Raw genomic sequence first — 21,950 nt, 5'->3', positions numbered from 1 at the left:
CTTGGTTATAGCAAGAGAAGAGGAGCAACGCCAAGGAGCAAGCACAACGGAGACTAAAACATCTCCGCTGCTTGAGGCGTTGCAGGGGAGGATTATACTTGCTCCGTTTGCAAAGGAGCCGGCTGTTTCAATGCCGCCCCGCGCCGAGCCCCGGAGCAGTTACCGAGCGGGGCCGGGGACAGCGGCGCTGCCCGCGCTCCTGCCGCCCCTTGCAGGCGGTCCCGCGGCGGCGGGGCCGGGCCGGGCCGCGCTGCCCCGCGGGCTGCTCGGGCGGGAGGCGCGCGCCAGCAGCAGCCGCGGGCTCCGTGCACGCGCGCGCCCCGTGCAGCCGCGCGCCTCGCTGCGGCCCCCTCAGGAGCAGCGGCAGGAGGAGGAGGAGAAGGGCGCGGCCCCTCCCGGCGGGCGGAGCGGCGGGCGGGAGGCCGGCTCCTCGGAAAGCCCGGCGAGAGGCGGGGGGAGGGAGCCGCCGGGCTTCGCGGACGGGAGGCCGGCTGCCCGCAAAGCCCGGCGCGCGGATCGCGGGCTCGGCCCTAAGATGGCTGTTGTGCGCGGGGCGCCGCCGCTGTAGCGCCGCGAGGAGCCGCCCGCCGCGCCCCGCCGCCTCGCCTCGCCTCGCCTCGCCGCCATGGAGTGCCCGCACCTCGGCTCCAGCGTCTGCATCGCGCCCGACTCGGCCAAGTTCCCGCAGGGCTCGCCCTCCTCCTGGTGCTGCAGCGGTGAGTGCGCCCGGCACGGCCCGGCCCGAGGCGGCCCCGGGCCCTCACGCGGCGGCCGAGCGCCCTCAGCGCGGCCCGGCCCGGCCCGGCCCCGCCGCCCCTTTGTTCCCCGCGGGCCCGGCCCCGAGCCCCCCCCCCCCCCGGGCGGCTGCCGCGTGTCTCGGCCGCGGGGGCCGGGATCGGGGCCGGGCAGCCCGCTCGGGGCCGCCTCCCCCCGGCGCGGAGGAATGCGGAGCGCGGCCCCTCCGCCCCTTTGTTCGCTGCCCGGCCGCGGGAAGGGGGGGCCGGCGGCCGCCGCGGGGTCGGCGCGGCCGTTAAACCGCCCCCGGCCCGCGGGGCTTGGCCGTGTGCGGAGCGGCTCGGGGCTGCCGGGCCGGTCCCTGGCGCTGTGGCGGTGTCAGCAGCCGCCGCCGTGCCTGGCTCTGAAGCGCAGCCGGGCGCGTCGCGCTGCCCGCTCCCTGCGAAGTTGCGGCTTCCGAGGTGCTTCCAGCTTGGCCTTCAAGCAGATGGTTGCACACGTGCAGCCCGCGGTGTTGCTGTCATGTTCCGTGCGTCTTGGTCCGTTCCAGCTGCATCGTGCGCAGTTATGCGCAGCGCTCAAGTACGTGCAGGCCGGGACACGCAACCGAGCGCTCAGCATGGGCAGTAGGCCCCGTTCCGAGCAGCGTGACCCGCTGTGGCTGCGGGCACTGCACGGAAACCCTCTTCTGGGAGCAACACACAAAGGAACGCTGAACTGTTGGTTACGTTTTAAGGTGTTCCTATTTTTAAAGAGAAGATCGTTGTCCTTTGTCTAGCCGTATCAATGCTTTAGTGTGGGAAAAGTGCTGCTCACTGGAGTTCTTCCCTGATTGCAGTTTCCTGGAGCCAAGGTGTGGTAGCGCTGCTGCTTCCTTTGGCAGAACCAGTTATTTTACTCTGTAATGCTCTTGATTTTAGAGGGAGTAAGCTTTACAGTGGAATAATATGGAGAAATGATTAGAGGGAAAGAAGTACAGGAAGAGTTATTTTTTGTAGTGTTTGGTTACTGAAAAAAATTCTTGGCTAGAAGTGTAACTGTCTAAGTCCATCTGTTATCTTCAGGCTATCACGGGTAAGCAAAGTTGTCATCCAGAAACATATGGTAGCAGGGAACCACCCTAAAAACAAGCCAGATAAACTTACAAAAACTAAAAATGTAGACTCATGTATTAATATAACTTTTCAGCTTCAAAAATGAGCCAGTGTAGAGCTACAGGATCCTGTTAGACATGCTTCTAAGTGAAGCAGTTAAAGCAAATTTTTTGTTGTCAGTCAGAGGTGTTTCAACTGATTTATTACAGTTGGGAGGCAGGAAGGAGGTGATGGACACTTTGGGGAACTAGAGGATTTAATAAGGATGCCGTATTTAGGGGTGTGTCTCCACCACTTGCTATGCTTTTTAATAAAATTAAGTAAGTCATACAGTGTTTGCATAGCTAACTATTGGGTAAGGAAAATGTAGGTATGTTGCATTTAAGACATTCCAGTGAGCAAACAGCTTGCTGTTGACAACGTAAAGTGAATGAAAAATGTTACTAAAAATGAATGTTGTGTTCCTATTAGTCTAGTAAAATGTAACGTGTTCCTTCTCAGTACTAACTCATGCTGACTGCTACATTAGCTTCCTGATGGTGTGCAGAGTACTCTGTCTTTGTTGTCTGTGCTTATTTTAGTGAGATTAACTTCTAAAGGTGTGTAATACTGTTTTCTGTCAATTCACAATGCGTACAATTTCTCATTTGCTGGTTTTGCTGCAAGTTGGTAACGTGCAATTATATAAAGAAAGTGACTTACAAATTAGTATCTTGTCAAAATTTAGTGTATTTCCCATTGCCTTTGATGCTGTTTTCTAAGGTTCTGTGGACTTGGTTCTTTCTGTTGGTGTTGTTGCCTCAGTTGGAGAAAAAAATTTAAAGGTAATTTGCTGCAGTATGTAATTATAAGGCATCTATCATCTACTGCATTGTCTTAAAATGACTCAGAACCTGTAGTCAGTCCTGTTTGGAGTTACGGCTGACCTTTCCAGAAAAGGAGTAAGCGAGGGTACTGATACAGGAAGCTTTCTGGCAGCCACGTGACCTGCCAGTGATAGCAAAACATTACAGAAGAACAGGTTGGAGAGCGAGGTCGTAGTTCAGACTGCCAGTGGCTATTTTTGTCATTATCTTGGCTATCTGTGGTTTGAGGACCTGGAATTGTCACACTGACTGAGTGACACATGCTGGTGAATTACCATTTCCTCTCCTCTTCAAAAGCTTGATGGCAACAGTAACTTCCTGAGGAACACACTGTTGAATGTTGTGGAGATGCACTGTTGTACAATGGAAAGGTGTTGCGTTTGCAGCTGCTATTCTGAGGTTAGCTTTACTGAAGTTAGGGAATTGAGTAGAGGAGCATGTGTGCCTGCCTGAATTGCTCTTTCGGCCTAAATTAGCTCTCGTAGAAGCTACGTGGCAGAGTTGTTACGGAGGTTTTGTGATGAAGGAAGAGGTTTTGTGATGAAGGAAGACTCTTGGAGAACAATAAGAGGAAGCACCAATCACAAGTGTGCTGATGGGAGTAAAAATGGTTTTGCTCCAGTTTAAAGAGTAATGGTCAGTTGTTCATTTTAATTTATCTTAGAGCTTCTGTGATGTTGCTGGTATATAAGCACCTCTTTGGAGGATGGCATATCTTCCCCTGAGTATTTAATCCTGTCAAGAGTGCTCTGTACAGTAATCAGTACAGAAAGAAGCATGCTTTTGCTCTGAAGAGCTTGAAGGCTGTCAAAAAGGAGCATAGAGTGCCTTTTTGGAGATGCAGGGGCAAATCCTTTGTTGTTGTCCTTATAATTGGGCATTTAAGAGGAGAGGAGATGAATGTATATCATAGAAATTGTACAGAAACTGAAAATTGCTTTTAATCAGTGTTGTCACATGTAATGCTGCATGCAGATGCCTGCTAATTCCAATTGCAGTGCAGGCTTTCCATGCACTTTAATTTCTGAAATTTCTGCTGAAGTTGGAAGCAGAGTAGCTGGAGGCGTTGGCAAGACTGTAGAGTGTCACAGAATTTGTCTGATGTGCCACACCTTTGGTGCTGTTGTGCAAATGGTGTAATTATGAAAAGTACTCTGGAACAGCTCAGATGTGGTATTTCTCAACAACTTTTCATAGACTCGTGAAACCACAGGGAGCTAGGCCGCACCTAAGTAAGATTGCAATCTTCTAAGCACACTTGTGCAAGTCTAGAGAATTTTGCCAACTTTTTTCCTCCGTGGTCGAGGCGAACTCACTGGTTATTTGATGGAGAATTTCAAGGTACCTCTTTAGAAGAACAACTGCAGACATAAGTTTATGTCTGCTGAAACAGAGATACAGTGAGTTATTTTTTCCAGGGGAATTGTGCTTTTGAAATACGCTTTTAATGATTGTTTCAGATCACTGTCCATCGAATACCTTTTATTTCATAAGTAGCAAATTTTGTTAGATATTGAAGAGCAATTCTGGCTGTAGAGCGGTATTTCCTGCTAAAGCTAAATATATTTGCCTGACATCTGTTTCTTGGATTCTAATTTCTGTTGAATAAGAACTGTAATTTCACAGTTGGTCAGAAGCATACATTGTGGCATTTGCAAATGTCGCTGGGACTATAAAAAATACAGAATAGAGCAAGCACTAGGAAGCCGTTTGAGGCCTAGTGAACAACGATTATGGTAAATATCTGCATGCTGAATTAGAACATTTTTTCTGTTTTCAGAGTAATTTACAAAAAGGCATTGTTAGTTCAGAATAACCTAAAATGTTACTGAATACTTGATGTATACATGAGAGCAAATGGTTTGGGCCGAGTGGGGTAACTTCTGAGAACGAGATTGTTTTGGGTCAGACTGCTTTTGGTGATGTCCCCCAGGTAAACTGGGTGCTCTGCTTTATTTTTGTTGGGGCAGGCCGTGCTCTGGCGGCTTGTTGGACAGCTGCTATCAGTGCCAAAACAAACATGCTGTAAAAGCACAGGTACGCAGACTTTAACCATCTCAGCTTTCCTTTCTGTCTCAGCTCCTTGTTTCTTCTCCATCTCCACGAGTGTTTGTCCTTTTCCTTTTTCATTTTAATTACTAGAGATCCTCCCTTCATCTTTTTTTCTGTTTTTAGTACAACATGGGAGGATAGAGAACTCACTGAAGGTGGAGAGGGGTAGGTAGGACCTTCTTCCTGTGACAAATTATTTTCAGTTTGCAAAGTGTAGACTCAGGGTAAGCTAGTGGGCAGTGTGTAGACATAATACTCTGTTTGTGAGGGTTATTTCTAATTTTTCCCATACCTGAAAATTGAACTTGACCAGGAAATTACCAGATTTATTATGAAATTTATTATGAAATTTAAGGATAAAATAACTATGTAAAAGTTTAAACTTTTTTTTTTTTTTCTCAAGTCAAATTTTAAAGTTGAGTGGCATTTCTTTTATTTCTCAGGGTGAATGCAATGCAGATATTAACTCTTCAGACTTCATAGGCTGTTTTATCTCCTGATATTCATTTTTTATTTTTGTTAAGTAAAGTTTGTTGATTTGGTTTGTATTGTTTTAGATTAGGTCTTGTTTTCATTAAAACTGTGAACACTTTTTTTTCCTATTTGAATCAGTTACTGATGTATGAACTAATTAACCATGGAGGCAATTGCTGTCGTAGCCTATGTGATACAGCATAGCGCTTTGGAACACATTTTGTCAGAAGATGGATGTTTATTGAGGTGGGATAGGAATCTCAATTTCAGTCACATAAGCTAGACCTAATTTTTCTTTTCACTATAGAAAAGAGGAGTCTCTGATTTCAAATACTTCGTATGTTTAAAGACATATTTGAGTCAAAAAATGTTAAATTCATGGTGGCTAATATTTTCTAGGTTTTCTTTTGAAAAAATTCTATTATACTCAACAAAGTCACACTTCATCACAAAATTTGAATGTCAGCTGATGAAAGGGACTTCTTCAGAGGGGGGTAGCAGTCAAATACCTAATGTGTTGCTTCTGTTTAGAAACCAAATCTCTAATCTTCATGTATATTTTGAAGGATAAATTTACTTCTGAGTATTCTAAATTATTTCATGATCTAACTAAACGCCAGTATTTTGAAATGACTCTTCAAAGTGCACCATATGGTAAGGAGACAGGGTGGTCTGAGGTGTTTGGGAAGTGAGATATATATGGCATACACACGTATGCAGGACAGAGGCTTCTGTGTGCATGGCAAACTCTTGACTTACCACAGATTAGCTCAAATCTCATCACAGATGGTTTAAATGTAATCAGGGTAATAATTTTCACCTGCCTTGCCAAGCCCTTCAAGATGTGCAGGTGTTTAACAAAAAATCAATGTATTATTCTTACTATATTTTATTTTATTTTATTTTATTTTGATAACTGTGCATGGTTGTGAGGTGCTACGGCTGACAGCATTAGAGTAGTGAGATTTTTGTTACGTTTGTGTCTGAGGTTCTTAGAGTGAAAGTTTCAGACATGGTGTTTAGAAGGAAATAAAGCTTTGAGGCATTTCTAACTCGGTCAGTGCTGCTCACTTTATTTAGTAACCTGTTCCTTTGCTGCTTTCTGTACTATTTTTAATAAATGTTCATCACTTAGGTGAAGAGCAGTTGAAGGCCATGCACAATTGCGATAATCAATGGAGGTTCAAAAATGCAACTTCCTCAGAAATTTAGATCTGAAAAGTAGTTCAGGCTTTTCAGATATGTATTTTGAGATTATTGGAGGAAACAATTTTTACTGTAGAGTGGATTAGAGTAATAACTGATAAAAACATTAATTGCTTTATGGTGTCCTTGTTAAGGGGGCAGCATAAGATTTTAAGTCCTTCATTTCCTTAATAATGCGAAGGCTTTTAAAATGTTGCTGACACTATTTTAATGTACTTAGCATTCAGCAATCTTAACTGGTATGTCAAGGCAATGCTCTTCCCACCCCCCCACCCCCTCCCCCTTTGGAATATCTATCTAATTTTGTATCTTGTAGATGTAGCTGTGAAATTGTTTTGACAGATTATTACCCATTTGGATCTAATCACAATAACCACAGGCAACCTGGCCAAATAAGGTGATTCTTCTGCAAGTTAGCTTTTTCCCCCACAAAATGCTGCCAGTAGACAGCTGTTTAATATGAAAGTAATGTGATGCTGTCTGGCTGGGGATCCTCACCAAAACCAAACAGGTGGATACTGATTTTAAAGGTGAGTCATATGTACATCATCTGGATGCTGTGTGAACACAGGTGTCCACTTGTTCATGTCAGGCTACAGGTGCATGTTCCCAAAATAGCTGTGGCCCTTCTGGATTTTTTTTTAAACATTTGGTTCATAAGTTTTTCAGTTGACAATAGTTTTAGTTTTGTCCACTGTGCGTTTGACTTCCTTTTTTTTTTAAATTTCTTTTGCTCAAAGGGATGGTCAATAATGAGTCTTTTGCATAGTACTGCAGAAATAGGCATTAAATATTGGTGCTAAAAATGAGTAGATTAATAACTAGGGTATATAAAGAAAGCAAGAAGCTTTCTTTATATCTTTCCCCTCTTTTCCCTCCTACTTCCATCTTGATTTTTTTTTGGCCTGAGATTGATTGGTAACCGATTCAAGATTCTTTTCCTTAAGGGTTTGAAAATTGCATTATGCTGCTCGCTCTGCTCTGCCTTTTCTGGCAGCTGTCTGAAAATGCGTAATTCATTTCTGTCTTGCTCTAATATAAAGATGGAATAACTTTTTTTGCATTACTATTATAATGTAGAACAATATCTGTTTTCCTGTGAGAGCTAGTATTAAATTTTTAAATATATACATATATATGAGTGTCTATATTTAAATGTGGATACCAATTAGTTATCAAAGTAGCCAATCCACTAAAAATTGGTTTTGGACTATAAAGGAAAAATAGAGGTAATAGTTCTCATAAAAACTCTCTTGGTCATGATTGTTAAGATAAAATAAATATGCTACTGATGTGTTTGTTTTTTTTTCCTTTTTTCTTCTTTTCATAATGCATGTTTTCTTACTGTTGCTTTCAGCTAGGATGTGATTTATATGGTATAGGCAGATAAATCAAGCGTTGACATTTGACTCGACATATGGAAAGACTACATAACTTAAATATACTGCATTACTGTAGCCTGAGAGCTAACTTTGTCCTGTTTTATTGAGAAAGCCTCTATGCATATGATTGGTAATGCCGAGGGACCGATTTTTTCTGTTTTTTATTTTATTTTACCATAACAGAGGAAGCACAGCATGCGCTGTGTCTTGCTGCTATACATGATCTGATTTTTTTTTCTTGAGTTCGTTTAACCACTTCCTCGGGAAGTGACGTGTCTGTTTACACTGATTGAAAAAAGTTTTCCTTACCCGTATACTTCTCCAGTACTGACTTAAGCATACAGGCAAATCAAAAAGCGTGCATTTTTCCACTTGCAAGTTTTTCAATGTGAAATTCTGGTTACATAACGAAAACTCTGAACTGTAAGCCAGTGTGTTTGAGTGGAAGTTGAGCGTTGAATTAAACGCAGAAGAAACTAATCACCTTGTTCTCTGACAAACATCCCTCAAAGTTAGAAATGTGGTGGGGGCTTCAGTGACCTGTTTTTCCTATGAAAAATTGTTTACCTACCTATGTTTTGTATTCTCACTCAGTTGCTGTTCAGTATGTTTGAATTAGGTATGTTTTTCCCTTGTATGTTTTTCTCTTGTATCAAAGTAGTTCACTGTAACCATCTGTGAAATTTCTTACACGAGACTGAGCAATGCTTTTATTTAGCGACAAGGAGTAGAAATACCACATGTCATTATGCATGAGCACAAATATTAGTTGATTTTGTAAGTTCACGGATTGCCACAAAATGACTCATCTGTTTTCTCTCTAAAAACTTAATCTTTCTGGTTTTGGCTAGAAGACAAAGGCAAAAGAAACAAATTCATTTTCTCTCCATATCTTTAAGGTGAGGCTAGCATCCTTCTGTCATCTTCAGAGCTTGTTTGAATTCTTGTACGTTTGGATGTGATTTTAGTTAGGCTGTCTTGATACAGTTATGACTCCTGTTTATTATGCATCTCTTTGTTACAAGGGTATGCAACGCTGAAAGAATGGTTGACGTTTTTATATTGTTAGCAATGCCTACCAGAAATCTTGCTTCCTTGTAAATTCTCTTGCTTTGATTTAAATGTAATTTAAATTTAATCATTTTTTTTTTTTTTTTTTTTTCCTCAAGCATGTGGGTGTTAGCTGATTTAAAAACATGGTTTTAAATAGTCCAATTAAAAATAATCTCCCCTTCTGTCTGGTTTCATTTTGACTAAATCCTTTTTTTTTTTTTTTTTTTTTTTCCTAAAACAGGCAATGGTGTGTATCAGATGAACCTTACTTAAAAGAAGATTGTTGAACAGAAGACTTACTTTACTAGTACTAAATAGTTTAAAATAAGATCAATCCATTTATGAGCTTCTTGTAATAGGGCAGGTAGGATAGAAATAAGAGTTTTGAGTGAAATTAAGTTTGAAAACAAATAGGAATTTTTTTTAAAACCTAAACAGTAAAACAGCTGGCTTTTAAGTTCTAGTATGTTTCTTGTTTTCAAAGACTATAATGTTTCTTTTTTATGCTTTTTCTTGTCTAGGATGGGGCTTTATCCTACTCAGAGGTTTGAAAAGTACTTTTGTAACATTTTCCTTTTTCAGTTGCTTGGTTTTCATTACAGTTAATCATCTGGAATTGACTAGCCATAAGTTCTTAGAATGTGGAGCAGATACTTCTACCAGATGTGTATGCAGCTTAACCCTCCCCAGACACCCCCAAAAACCAACAACCATCGTCATTTAACTCAACATTTAATTTCTGGAACCTACATATAGATTATACAATAACGTTAGCATTCTGCTGTGGCTCTGTGCTTCTGTGTACATTAGTGCCTGTCTTGTCCTACAATTTTACCAATACGTGTACTGATTTTGGTGTTATGGAACCCTTCTGAATGTAAACAGACGCTAGTGTCACATAGTAAGGCTTGCTGCATATATGTTCCTAGCAGCTGCCCTTAAGTACACATTGCTTTCAAAAGAATGCAAAGTCAAAAAATGGGAACACAATCAGCTGTGTTAGTAAATGTGTACTTGGTAGTAAGTAACTTATATTACCTGTAATGGATATTTTTATGTGCTGTCAAAGTACTGGCTTAGCTTGGAGGCCACCTGTATTTTTTAAGGCTTCTTTGCTTCTGCTGACAATGTGATTTTTGTCAGTGCCTATTACAGAGAGTCCTATTACATGCATATCCAGATTGGCTGTGGTCTTCACTGATGTTCTGGGATGAGGGGATGAGCAGGCCTTCTAATTTTTGCTCTGAGAAGCTGTTTTATTTTGTATGCTGGTTTTTAATTGAGTTCACAGGTCAGAGAGCAAGGATACACATGGCTCTGTAATGGTGTGATTTGAACAGTTCATTTTAAGTGGAAAATCTTTGGTTCCAGTCTCAATTTGAACAACTGAATGTTTCATCTGGTGGATTTTGAATGTAGAATGCACAGGTACTCATTGCTGCAGAGCCTGCTGTAGGTGCTAGGCTGGCAAAAGTCATGCTTGCTCTCTTCTATTGTCTCCCCAGACTGCCGAGTAACTGCTTACTCATGCTAAATGCCATCTTCAACAGAAGAAATTGTCAGTGTTCCCTTAGTGCTTAGGAGCAATCTGGAGGGAAAATCTTCCAAGGGCAGGTGGTGTGCTTCTTAAACATAGGCATTCACATCTTGAATGAATGGGGATTGTGTGTAGGAAACTCATGTGATTCAATCACTCCTTGGAAAGTCGTGGCTGCATCCAGAGGGAATTCCGCTCAGTTCCAGGGGTGGGCAGAGCCTTGCTGCGACCCCAGCATGTAACCCTGAAGGAGCACTACCCAACACCCTGGTCTCCTTGATGTTTCCCATGGGCTGATAACTTGAGCGCTTCCTTAGTTAGAATACTGGCTTTCATTGTTTCCTCTCTCAGATGCCTCATACTTCTTATGTATTGCATAGGGGAAGTTAGAGGTAATTCAGAGCCGTTTTGGCAAGTCACCCTAAAAGTGCTGTGCAGGGGGCTGTGTCGGGATGGCTTACCCTTGCTTTAAGTGGAATGACACAGATGCCTAAAGTGTTAGGTCTAGTAGGCTCAATGCTGATCTGGGCTGCTAAAATTCTTTTGGCAAATTATTTGATATCACTTTCTCCATTTTTTGTCTTTAAAATGGAAGTGAGTTCGCTGAGAAATGCTCTGAATCTTGTGACTGAAAAACTTCCTATTTGAGATGTAGTTTGCAGTATTTTGGTTAAACTTTAGTGCAATTTGTATTGCCTCCTCTTGCAGTAATTTCCCAGGATTTTTGGCTTGTAAGTTTCTCCCACCTTTGGTTCCAGCTCTTTGGAGGAGGCGCTTATTAGCCTGATTTCTTAGGCCTGATGTGTCACAGACAGAAGTATCATGTTTCACAAAGTAGGGCTTTCACTCTTCGGTATGTGAATTGTTGCTTCTTTTTTCTTCAGATGTTGTTAATGGAGGCTGCCCAGCTCTTTTTTCTTTTTTTTTTTTTTTCAGTATTTGTCAGCTTGTTTCAGGAGCCAAACAGAACAATAAAGTCTTGCTATAAAATCTTAATTAGGGCAATGAGAATGGGGTTAAAAGCATGGGGAAGGAAAAGCAAGTCTGTATTTCTAGAATACTGAAAAGTATTCTTGTTTTTTTGGGGGGAGATGCACATACATGTGTCCATACACACAGGGTGTGTAGCTGTATAAAACATATATGTGTTTGTGACCAAGTGCATATGTTTCTGGGACAATTTGTTTAGCTTAACATCAATATACTAGTACAACCACAACTATGTAAATATTACTCCTTGTGCAGATGCTGACTGGAGTACCAGCGGCCTTTTTCAGTTTAGCTCATATCAGCATAGTTGACCTATTTTCTGTCAATATGTGACTGAACTGAACTGAACTGAAGAAAGGTCACTTAGGCTAAAGATATTTCTGGGCAGTCATTATGTTGGTGTAATGTAACCATATGATTATACAAGTAAGATTTTAGTGTTTGTAGAGTTCCTTTGGAGAACAAAGTCTAGGCTATTTTGTAAAGGATGCAGAGAGGACTGGGAGTAGTTTAATGCCCCTAATCTTGTTTCCATTCAGCGTGCTCTTAACAGAAGGACCAAAATACCGTTCTTACTGTGCTGATATTCTGTGGCCTTTTCCTTAGAGATGTAATAAAGGGCTATTTTAAACCTTGGATGTGAGCACAAGCCTGTAGTAGTGATGGCCTTAGGTCAATTCTGCTGCCGTTACTGGCAAGTAGCAGGTTTGCAGTGGTCGTGTGGCTGCTCTGTTCTTGGTGGACACTGCATCTTGCAGGTTTCTTAACTTGGCTGCCTTACAGAAACGGCTTCCTGTTTGTCTGCTCTTCCTGCTTTGTTTTTCTTTTGCCAGTTTCTAAATTATGCAGTGTGCTCTTCAAACAAAACTGTTAGTTTCATGGGTTGTTCATATACTTCTATGTACTCTTAGCTTTTTCACAGTGGAAATGTGCGGCTTTGTTCTGTAAGGAATACAGCGTTTGCCAGGAGTGTTCTTGCTTCGCAAGCCTGTGCTTGGAGTCTGTTTTCAATAAGGAAAGAAACAGTCAAGATTCAGAAGTACATATTTGAGGGTAAGATGGGGTGGGGGGCCTTGTTATGAGAGGGCCAAACTGATTAGCTATGTCTTAGTCATTCTGCTTGATACAATGGCATGGACATTATTTGTTAGGATGGTTTGCAGGAAGTTTGAAGGGACAGGGATTGAGGGAAATCTGTAATGCTCCATAGTTACGTATCAGTCTGTGAAGCAGTGTTTGATCTCTGGCTCTCTTGGGGATGGACTGATACTCCTCTTCATAGCAGAGGGGTTTGTAGGCTGTATAACAAATGAGTATTCAGATTTCACTGGGATAATTCTGTAAAAGATGGTATTTTGCCTTGCTATTACATGAGGAAAAAAATGTTTCTACACTTCTGAATAGCCTGATATTGATGTGAAGTGGCAAATGACTCACTGTTTCAGACAGCGTTGTGGCACTGCAGATTTGTTTTCCCTTTTCTTTTGACATGTTAGTATTATCTTTGCCTAACCACTTGAAGCTATTCTAAAAATACAGTAACGTTAGGGCAGTTGGTAACCATTGCAGAGGCACTTCAGCGCTGGCAAAGAAAGCGCCTCGTGTACCTTAGCTTGTAAAGTACTAAATGAGGTGTAACAAACACAGAACTTTTTTTATGTGGTTAAGATGTTTGTCAGACATATCAGTGTTGAAAATTTGGGGTTGCTAATGTAATGCAGATCTCTTTTTTTTTAAATAGTGCTACAAAGAATCACCCCCCACATCCTACTTTAAATACTAATGACTGAGAGAAGTAAAGATATAAGGACCTGTACAAATAGGTTTGAGAGTCCTTCCTCATAATCCTTAGTAATTGCCTAACCTGAAAGCCCCAAATGTGCAAGTCTGTTTTAATGGCGAAGTTCCAGGGCTGTGTGATGTACTTCGCATTGAGAAGGGGTTTGATGTCAATCTGCATCTCTTGTTTCTGATTTACTCTTAAGCCTGTGCCTTCATGTCAGCATTACATTTGAGAAGAATAACCTGCACTTTCTTTACACATGAAGCCTAATTTAGATTATAAGCAGTTCTGGGCAGTGACTGTCCTTGTGCTGTGCTTTCCACAGTGCCTGTCTTGTTAGGGTCCTGACGAATGGCTAAAGCTGCCAGCCTAATTTAGTTTATAAATAATAAGGAACAGACAGTAACTGCTTCAAGATCTGGATTGAGGAATACCTAGAGAGCCAAGCTGTAATGCAGGTATCTACTGAGCCAGCCTCAGAGAAATACAGAATGCAATCTTCAGAAACCTTAAAAAATAGAAGTGTGTAATCCTCACAGAGCAGAGCAACTGTAGGTCACCAATTTAATACTGGCTTCTATGTTTAATCTTGGTGGGAGTCGCTTCCATGTTATTTGAGTTCTTTGTGGGAGGTGATGTTTGTGCAGAAGATAAACTACGCAGTTCTAATGTGATGCAATTGGAGTAAAGTTCCTCCTAAAAGCTAAAGCAAACAAATGAACCGTCTTTTCCTTTTCTCTGATATGAAGATGGAAAACTTTAGTGACCAATATTATTTGGCAATGTGCAGAGTCTGTGGGCTTGTTTGCTGGCCTTGTGCAGAGCACTTAAACCTGGTGTGAACTCTGCAGAATGAATACAACCTAAGTGTAATTTAACACTTAATAAGCACTCAGTGTTAAAATTAAAATACGCAAATGTGAAATTATAAATGCCTGCTGTATAGTGGAAATTAAATGTTTGCATCTTGATTCTTTGGCTTACTGGTTGAGAACCGGTTCCACCCACAGATGATAACATAGTGAAAGCAAAGATACTATTTGCAAGATGGGAGATTTCTGCTGGAATTTTAGTCCTAGGAAGGCTGTCTCATGTTCCTGGCAAGGAAAATGTCGAATAATGGTAGTGTTTTCTTCATGTAGCACTTACGGAACTCTTAAATATCACTCTATATTTAAGTGCATGAATGGTTTTGGCTTCTGTTTCCTTCTGGTTAATTTTTTACTTTTCAGTTTCTGTAATTTACAGAAATAAATTACTAGTCAAGCCAGACTTGTGATCCATTTTGCCCATGTATACCTGATGATGGCCATTTAATGTCTTCCCTTTCCCTTTGTCTTCTGTTTGCCAGTGTAGAATGTTGATTTTCTGAATAAACTTTTGGTCAAATTTGACAAACTTCTTCCTCGAAGTGTAAGCCAGAACAGCTCCACTTGGCTCTCTGCTTTCTGTTGCAAGACTACCATCACAGTTGTGGGAACGATCAGCTTTAGAAATGTGAAAGCTTATTGCTGAAAAAACAGCAATAGAAAATGGAGGCAGTGTGAGCAAATGTGTTTCTCAAGTAAAATAACTGCAGCAATTAAAGAAAAAACGTTCTGGAGTTTTTACCAAAGGGCTTAAAGTATCTGCTTCAATAAGACTTATGTGGAAATATTGCTGGTTTACAGTGCAGAAATATTTGTGCTTTTTTCCAGTGAGCATAGTAAGACTCCTCTTCTATGGACTGGGGCTGTGAAGTGAAATACAACAACAATTTGTCATAATAAATAGAAACCATAAAATAATTCTCTAAGAAGCAATGTTAGCTCAAAGCTAGCTAGCTTAGTTAGTTTATTTTTCCATCTGACTTAAATAAAAATCTCTGAAAAAGTGTATTAACTCTTTTAAATACCTGTGGTAGTAAGCTTTCTCCTGTTTGACCCTCTTCTTGCTTCTTTCTTTTTTTTTTAGCAGGTAATTTGATAAAGAAACTTTTCTTGGTTTTGTTAGCTTAATTCTCTCTGATACTATTTGATCTTACCAGTTTCCTGGGTACCATGGTTTGTAGCATGGTGAATCGACTTCTGAGTTTTGCTAGCCATCCCAAGTTGACCTGGTCAGGTGATGCTGCCCCAAAGCAGCTCCTGTGCATGCCTCAGTTTCCCCAGTTCATTTCTCTGAAGCATGCCTGTAGACAGGGAAGGCTGTTCTCTTCTCAAGCTTTTCTGCACTAAATAACAGTGCAAATAATTTTGCATGTATGCTAGGATTTAATCCTCTTCTTTCTGTTCCTTCTTCACCCTGCACTTACAGACCCTGGTGCTTCTGATGCTTTATTCTTCCTCTGTGACTCTTTTGATTGGCACTTATATATATGTATATAGACAAATCAGGTGGCATTGTACCTTGTAATATTTTGGAGATAATCGAAGTTGTCTTTTTAATTGTTGGTTTTTGGCCTTGCAGAAGTGCACTTAGCATTTTTCTTTCCTCTTCATATTAGCTGGGTATTTGAAAGTGTAATGAGATTTTTGTAAATTTTGTGGTAATGGATAGTTAACATTTTTACTTCATTCAAATCTAAGCATTATGTATCACAGCATTCCTCCTTCGCTGACATGATCCAAATTGGGATTCTTGTAGAAATCGAGGAATCAATATCGATTTAATTGTAGTTACAAAATTGCTATTGTCTATAAAGATGTATATACTTAATCTTGAGTTGACTAATGGAAATGTTGATTTCCCTGTCTGTTTCTCTGTATTCTGCCTACACAGATTATTTATTGTGTTTGTTTTGTTTCTAATCTGAATTTTAGAGACTTTGCTGCTGTGTTGGGGTGGGAGTCAGAATATCCAGTTTTTATGACTCCACCCTGGGATGGTACTTCATCTTCTAGTATCTGCTTTTTTTTTTTTTTTTTTTCCCCAGTTCTTTTGCTTAAAAACATCCGTGTTTAAATTGAAAGTTAATTTTTCTAGACTACTTAGAAGACTTAACTGAAAACTTAGATAGCATTACAGTTATTTTCTGATGTTTTAAATGGATTGCAAAACATAGCACTGTACTACATTGTAATCATTCAGCTTCATGTGTGTGTCTGAAATGGTGAAATCCTTATGGATATGGCCTTTACCAGCGCTGCTGCATAGGAATATTATATAAATGGTGTGGATTATCATGTGTTACACTATTATTTATTCTGTGTGCTTCTTAATAGATCAACAGGCTTTCTCACAATCTCTTTAAAATGGCTTCTTGTACATGTTTTATGAAACAGAAGTGAAGAGCTGTGGCTATTTTTTTTTTCTGTGTTCAGTGGACTGCCTTATTAAAAATGAAAATAAATGTTTTAAACATTCCCAATGTTTTTGCAACTTGTGCTTCTGATACTTTTGTATCATATCTCAAAATGAAGTAGACTTTGCGTAGATGGAATACAGACAAAAAATGTAATTTTTTCATGTAAAGAAAGAGGCAAATGAATAGCCTGTGGCTAAGACTCAAGGTCGATGTGCTTTAGTGTCAGTAGCTCTTCAGTCTTTAGTCTGTTAGTCCCTAATATGGGTTAATAAATGTGACTAGCTATTTTATGTAACTGTGCTGTAAGGTGGAGTCAGGGCAGACCTGCTGCTAGCACTCAGGATGTGTACAGTAGATAACTGTAATATCAGAGCCAATTCATTTGATGCTTTTTTCATGTCTTTTGTAGTGTGCCGGTCAAATAAAAGTCCATGGGTCTGTCTGACGTGCTCGAGTGTCCATTGTGGAAGGTGGGTACTAAGTGTTAGTTTGAAAAATGTTTAATCAGACCTCTACTTTCTTCCCTTGTTGCTTGAATGAGGCTTTTTTTTTTTTTTCTTAAAAAAAAAATCTTGAATGTCCTGTAATTCATGAAAGAAACCTTCATGATATTATTTAACATTATATGCTTATGCTAAACACACTTCTTTGCTACCTTGTTGAGAGTCCGGAGAATACATTCAACATAATTTTTTTTACAAAATAAAAGCTTGTGATGAATGTGATTGATCAGCTCAGAGAGTGCCTAGAGAACAGCTAATTCCATGGACTGTTGTTAGCTCAATTCAGTAAAAGATGTTTCTATTTTAATAAGATAAAAACAATAAGAATTCTTGGAAACCACAAATCCAAATTGGGTACAGCTTACTTTGAGTAAAATAGCAACTGTTCAGCTTAAACAGAAAATACTGTAAATGTACTGCATTGTTACTTTGAACAAAATAATTATCTTAGCATGTAAGAACCATCTACCATTGTACTATTGCAATTCCTTCAGAGTACAGCTGATATGTCTATCAGCTGAATTCCACCAGAAGAATTTGTACAGGAATGATACAGCCAATTTTGTTGTTTATATGCCAGAGAATTTGTTGGTACTCTATAAATGTTTGAGATGTGCAAACTAGTGAGGATACAGTCAGTGTTGACATTTAGACAGTGTCTGAGATATGAGCATGTTTTCATCTGTAGGGTAGCACCTGTGTTGGTATGCTTTTATTCTGGAAAATCATCACTAAACTTAGTTTGTCTTTAAAAGTGGATTCAGTGAAGCTCAGGTTTTACTACTTTGATCAGGATAGCAATGAGTAACTGCAACAATTTTAATAATCTCTCTCTCTCTTATTCAGAGTTTTTTAGTACAAAAATCTTTTTTTCCCCTCTCTCTCTTATTTCTTTTACAAATTTATACTTGGAGAGAGGCAAGAGAGTGGAGCTATTTCATAGTATGTGAAGGTGTAAAATAAGTGGTTTGGACTATTTTATTGATTTTGTTACCAGTCTTTGCTATTACTGTCCACCTCTGACTCTGTGTGCAGTTACTTGGCATTGAGTCAGTTATGTATGCAGTTTGTTTTGACTCTTCAAACTGCTCCATCCTTAGAACTGAAAATAACTGAATGAGAAGAATGTGATATACCTTGTAATGGGAGCACTTTTGATCTTTGCAGGTGCTTGAATGCAGGCACACAGCATATCCTTCTGTTCAGATAATGTTTGAAATCAAAGGAAGCTTTTCAGGTCTTCACTTGAAGTACATCCTCCAGGTTAGAGCCACTGGGAACGTTACCAACCATGTTACAGTACCAGAGCATTTCTGGTGGAATTAGCTTTACAAACCTGTCCTTTACACTGTTAGGCAGAAAGGCAGCTCCTGTAAGCATGACTGTCTAGTATGGATTCTGCCAGCACAGTAGTGTCTGTAGCCACATGGCTTCATTGCTGTAACTAGCACAGCACGTTAGCAGAATTGTCTATACTTGCATGTGAGAACAAGTGTGGAATAGGGAGACCTTCATGTGGAGCACATGCAGAGTTCCTAGTAGTTAGCATTGCTGATTTCAACAGACAAGAAGTAAGGGAGGGGAGGGGGGAGGAAACACACAACTAAAAGTCACCTGAGCCGATCACTTCTAAGGGTTAATGACATTTCAGTTGATATTTAGAGCTCTTACATTTGTAATGACACTTTTTTTAATCAAAGATGCTTACATTTCTAGATATGCCTTAAATTTCAAGTGTGAAAATACTCACTGTATCAGCAAAAGAGCTGTAGGATTTTAATTTCTTTTCCAGTTATGTGACCCCACGCCCTAGAGTGTTTCAAATTTATGAACTTCATGAAGCGTAGAATGCTGTAATATTAAATCATCGTCCCAGAATGGGAGGGCTTAAAATGAATGTGCTTTCATATGGGAGCTAGCATACTGTTAAAGTAATCACAAAAATGAATAGTGCTGGGAAGAAAAACAAAGTAGACCTGTAAGAAAAGTATATGGGAAAACAGCGTGGAGAACTAACCATGTAACAGGTTTGGAAAATGGGAGCTAATGTTTTTCTTAGTCATGAAGGTCTATCAGTCTGGTCAAGGCCCAGATACCGGGCTGTGATACAAGAATGCCAGTTTTTGGTTTCTATGAAGAAAATGGAAAAATTAATTTGGACAAAGTGGGAGAGTAAAGGGTTAAAAACTTGAAAAATTTAGACAACATTTTTACATAGGTAAATTGCCAATTTTCATTTTTGTGTGATACTGGATATGTATTAGGTTAATGTGTACTTGCTTGTTTGTTGTCCTTTTTTCATTGAGTGTTGGTTAAGTACCTGTATACGAGTATAAGACTTTTTTTCTGTTTTACATTTATTTTAGATATGTGAATGGCCATGCAAAAAAGCATTATGAAGATGCACAGATTCCTATGACCAACCATAAGAAAACAGAAAAACAAGAGAAAGTTCAGCATACTGTGTGTATGGATTGCAGTAGTTACAGTACATACTGGTAAGGATTTCAACACTGTAAGTTGACAACTTTTTGCATACTGGAGGGTACAAACTGTAAACGCCTGTGAAGCATTATATTACACACTTTTAAGCACTAAATCTCTTGGCTGCTTACAAGCCATTATGAAATAACTCTGCTTTTGCATGTGTATTGTAGCATGGATTGCAGCTACACTCCATTTTAAATGGCTAAGCGCAAACTTTTTGATATAAATATACATAGATTAGAGTTTGCTTTGGAGAATGTTGAGAACCTATCGTTCCATTGCAAAGACTACTGTTCAGTTGTACTTACTCCTTTCTGCAAGCTGGTTAGCCTTTCATAGGTCCTTTAGTCAGAATATCAAAAAGTAATTTACTATAGATCCTTCCTCAGATGTCAATTTGAGATGTGTAAATGTGTGTGTTTTTTGGTTTGTTTGTTTATTATTATTTTTTCCCCAATGTTTCCTTTCTTTACTCTGAAAGAAAGGCCTGTTTCTGTTGATGATTGGTATAACCTGTTTGAGTTTGGGAGAGCGATGGATCTTGTTTGGAAGCAGCATCAACTTCTTTCTCAAGATTAAATAGCAGAATCACAGAAGTGATTCTTTTAACAGAAGAATGGCCTGGGTTGATAAATGCTATCAGTTTCGTAGAGAAAGAAAAGAGCACTGTTCATGGAGGTTTAATAGTTATACTGGTAATATCAGGTTCTCTACCATCCAGAGAGCAAAGACTGGAAGCCTTTTGAAAGGAATGCTTTTGTGTATTCAGCATCTTCCCATCCTCTTCACCTCTGAGCAAAACTGTTGACAGCTGCTTCTCCTTTTCCTATTATCTTTATGGATTTTCAAGTATGTCAGTACTTGTGGGGTATGGCAGAGCAGGTTTTAGACAGTGCAAATCTTAGGGAAATCAGTGTTATGGTCCTATGGTCCTGTAAAATTATGTAATATGCAGTTCCATTGATGAGTGTTATTTTGTTTAAAAAAATCACGTCTTTGTGTACTTTACTGGGGAACAATCTATTAGCTGCAGTTTGGGTATCCAATTTTATGAGGAATACTTCTGTAACAAATATTTTTATCCCTTGCAATTAAAATTGTACTTATCTCACCTGAAGAAATTTTACTTGCAACAACTCAGAAGTTATTCAAACGGCGTGTATAGCAATGACAAAAGCTGTACAGAAGAAAGTAAGAGTATTAAGAGAATGTGGGAGTAACTTTATGATGTATGGGGATTTTGCTTCTACTTACATTTTATTTAAATGACCACCAATTTTGCCTGCTCCTGTATGAAAACATTTTTTTTCTAAGTAATAACATATGTATGTGTTACCAGCATTGGAACAGCTGTGGGAAATTCCAGTTTCCCAGTTAATGCTATTAACAACTCAAGTTCTATGTTGTTATGTTGTGGCTTTTGTTTTTTAAATATAATCTTTTAGTCATGTTGGAGGTAATAATGTATGCAGGAATTTTAGAGGGGTTTTTGAAATCTTGATTATATCTCTATTTACAGTGACAAATAGTACTTATGCCCAGTCTGCTAAAACTTGCTGAGGCTTGACGAGTTACACTAATGTGTCAGAGCTCTCTGCTGACCTCATCTCAAACCCAATATGGGCATTACAAATAATAATACTCAAACTGAGGACTATGAGATTTGTTACTGAAATAAAATACATTTGTGAGGACTAAGTAGGCATACACGTAGGAAGCTCATTGGTGTTTCACAGCATATTTGTAGTAGGACAGAAGTAGTTTAGCATATGATGTCTTTTTCTGCTGTAATCAAAGTAGAAGCCTGAGTCATCTCTGGCTGAACTGGAACTAATTGTAAAGAGCTTTGCCTTGGGCAGTTCCTGTTACACTAGCAAATTACAAATCTCCTGTAGTAATGGAAAACTGAGCAAGTTTCAAAAACAGTACATCTTTGCTTTCATTAGGACATTTCAGTTTCTTCCACCTGGTAGAAAAAGATACCCGGATTTGATATTACACCCAATTTTTTTATATTATTTTATTTTTCAGTGGAAATAAGCTTAGACGTAAAAAGATGAAGCAAAGAACGTTTAGACCAATTTCTGCCCCTTTATTTCAGGCAGTCCTGTAACAGTTGCTATCAAATAATGCCCGCCAGTTGAAGTAAATGGTTGGGTGAATTCCAGTCATAACTAGCTACTGTGGAGATTGAATTTTCAAATGCTGTTTGTTAGTTTTTTTCAATGCAGATGTGAATCCAGTAGACAGTGGTATGTTTATGCAGTGATGTTGCTTTCAAGACAACTTTTATTTTAAGATCAGCATTTTATACAAAGTAATATGGGTAACCTCAGTAATTTGAAAGTCAAGGAAACACAATCTTAAGACTTAATTAAATTTTGCTTCTAGTGTAAAAATAATGGTGATACTTCATTGCACTGCTTTTATATTTTTAGATGCAGAGATTTGTTTAAAACACAAATCTGAGTAAAAAACTCTTGTTCTGTTTTTATCCTATGG

General features: G+C 39.7%; 1 protein-coding gene across 6 annotated transcripts in view; it reads left to right on the top strand.

Moving 5' to 3' along the window:
- Positions 1-385: 385 nt before the first annotated feature.
- USP3 (ubiquitin specific peptidase 3) overlaps positions 386-21,950 on the top strand; it is a 46,444-nt gene continuing 24,879 nt past the window's right edge. For 2 of the 6 annotated variants that reach the window (XR_014696638.1, XM_084531608.1), the window contains exons 1-3: positions 386-716; positions 16,868-16,928; positions 19,328-19,459. Coding sequence is in view for 5 of the 6 variants with exons in the window: in XM_084531608.1 (XP_084387734.1) it covers positions 626-716; positions 16,868-16,928; positions 19,328-19,459 (284 nt within the window). In the remaining variant the exon portion in view is untranslated. Of the gene's footprint in view, positions 717-1,029; positions 1,318-1,369; positions 1,589-12,267; positions 12,443-16,867; positions 16,929-18,126; positions 18,225-19,327; positions 19,460-21,950 lie in introns of those variants that run through there. The other 4 variants (XM_084531609.1, XM_084531611.1, XM_084531610.1 and 1 more) reach the window with 4 other exon arrangements.

The sequence above is a fragment of the Aythya ferina genome (genome assembly GCF_964211825.1).
Source record: "Aythya ferina genome assembly, chromosome: 11".
Taxonomy (NCBI): Eukaryota; Metazoa; Chordata; class Aves; order Anseriformes; family Anatidae; genus Aythya; species Aythya ferina.
Note: the sequence above shows the minus strand (reverse complement) of the source record. Positions and strands in the feature narration are given on the sequence as shown.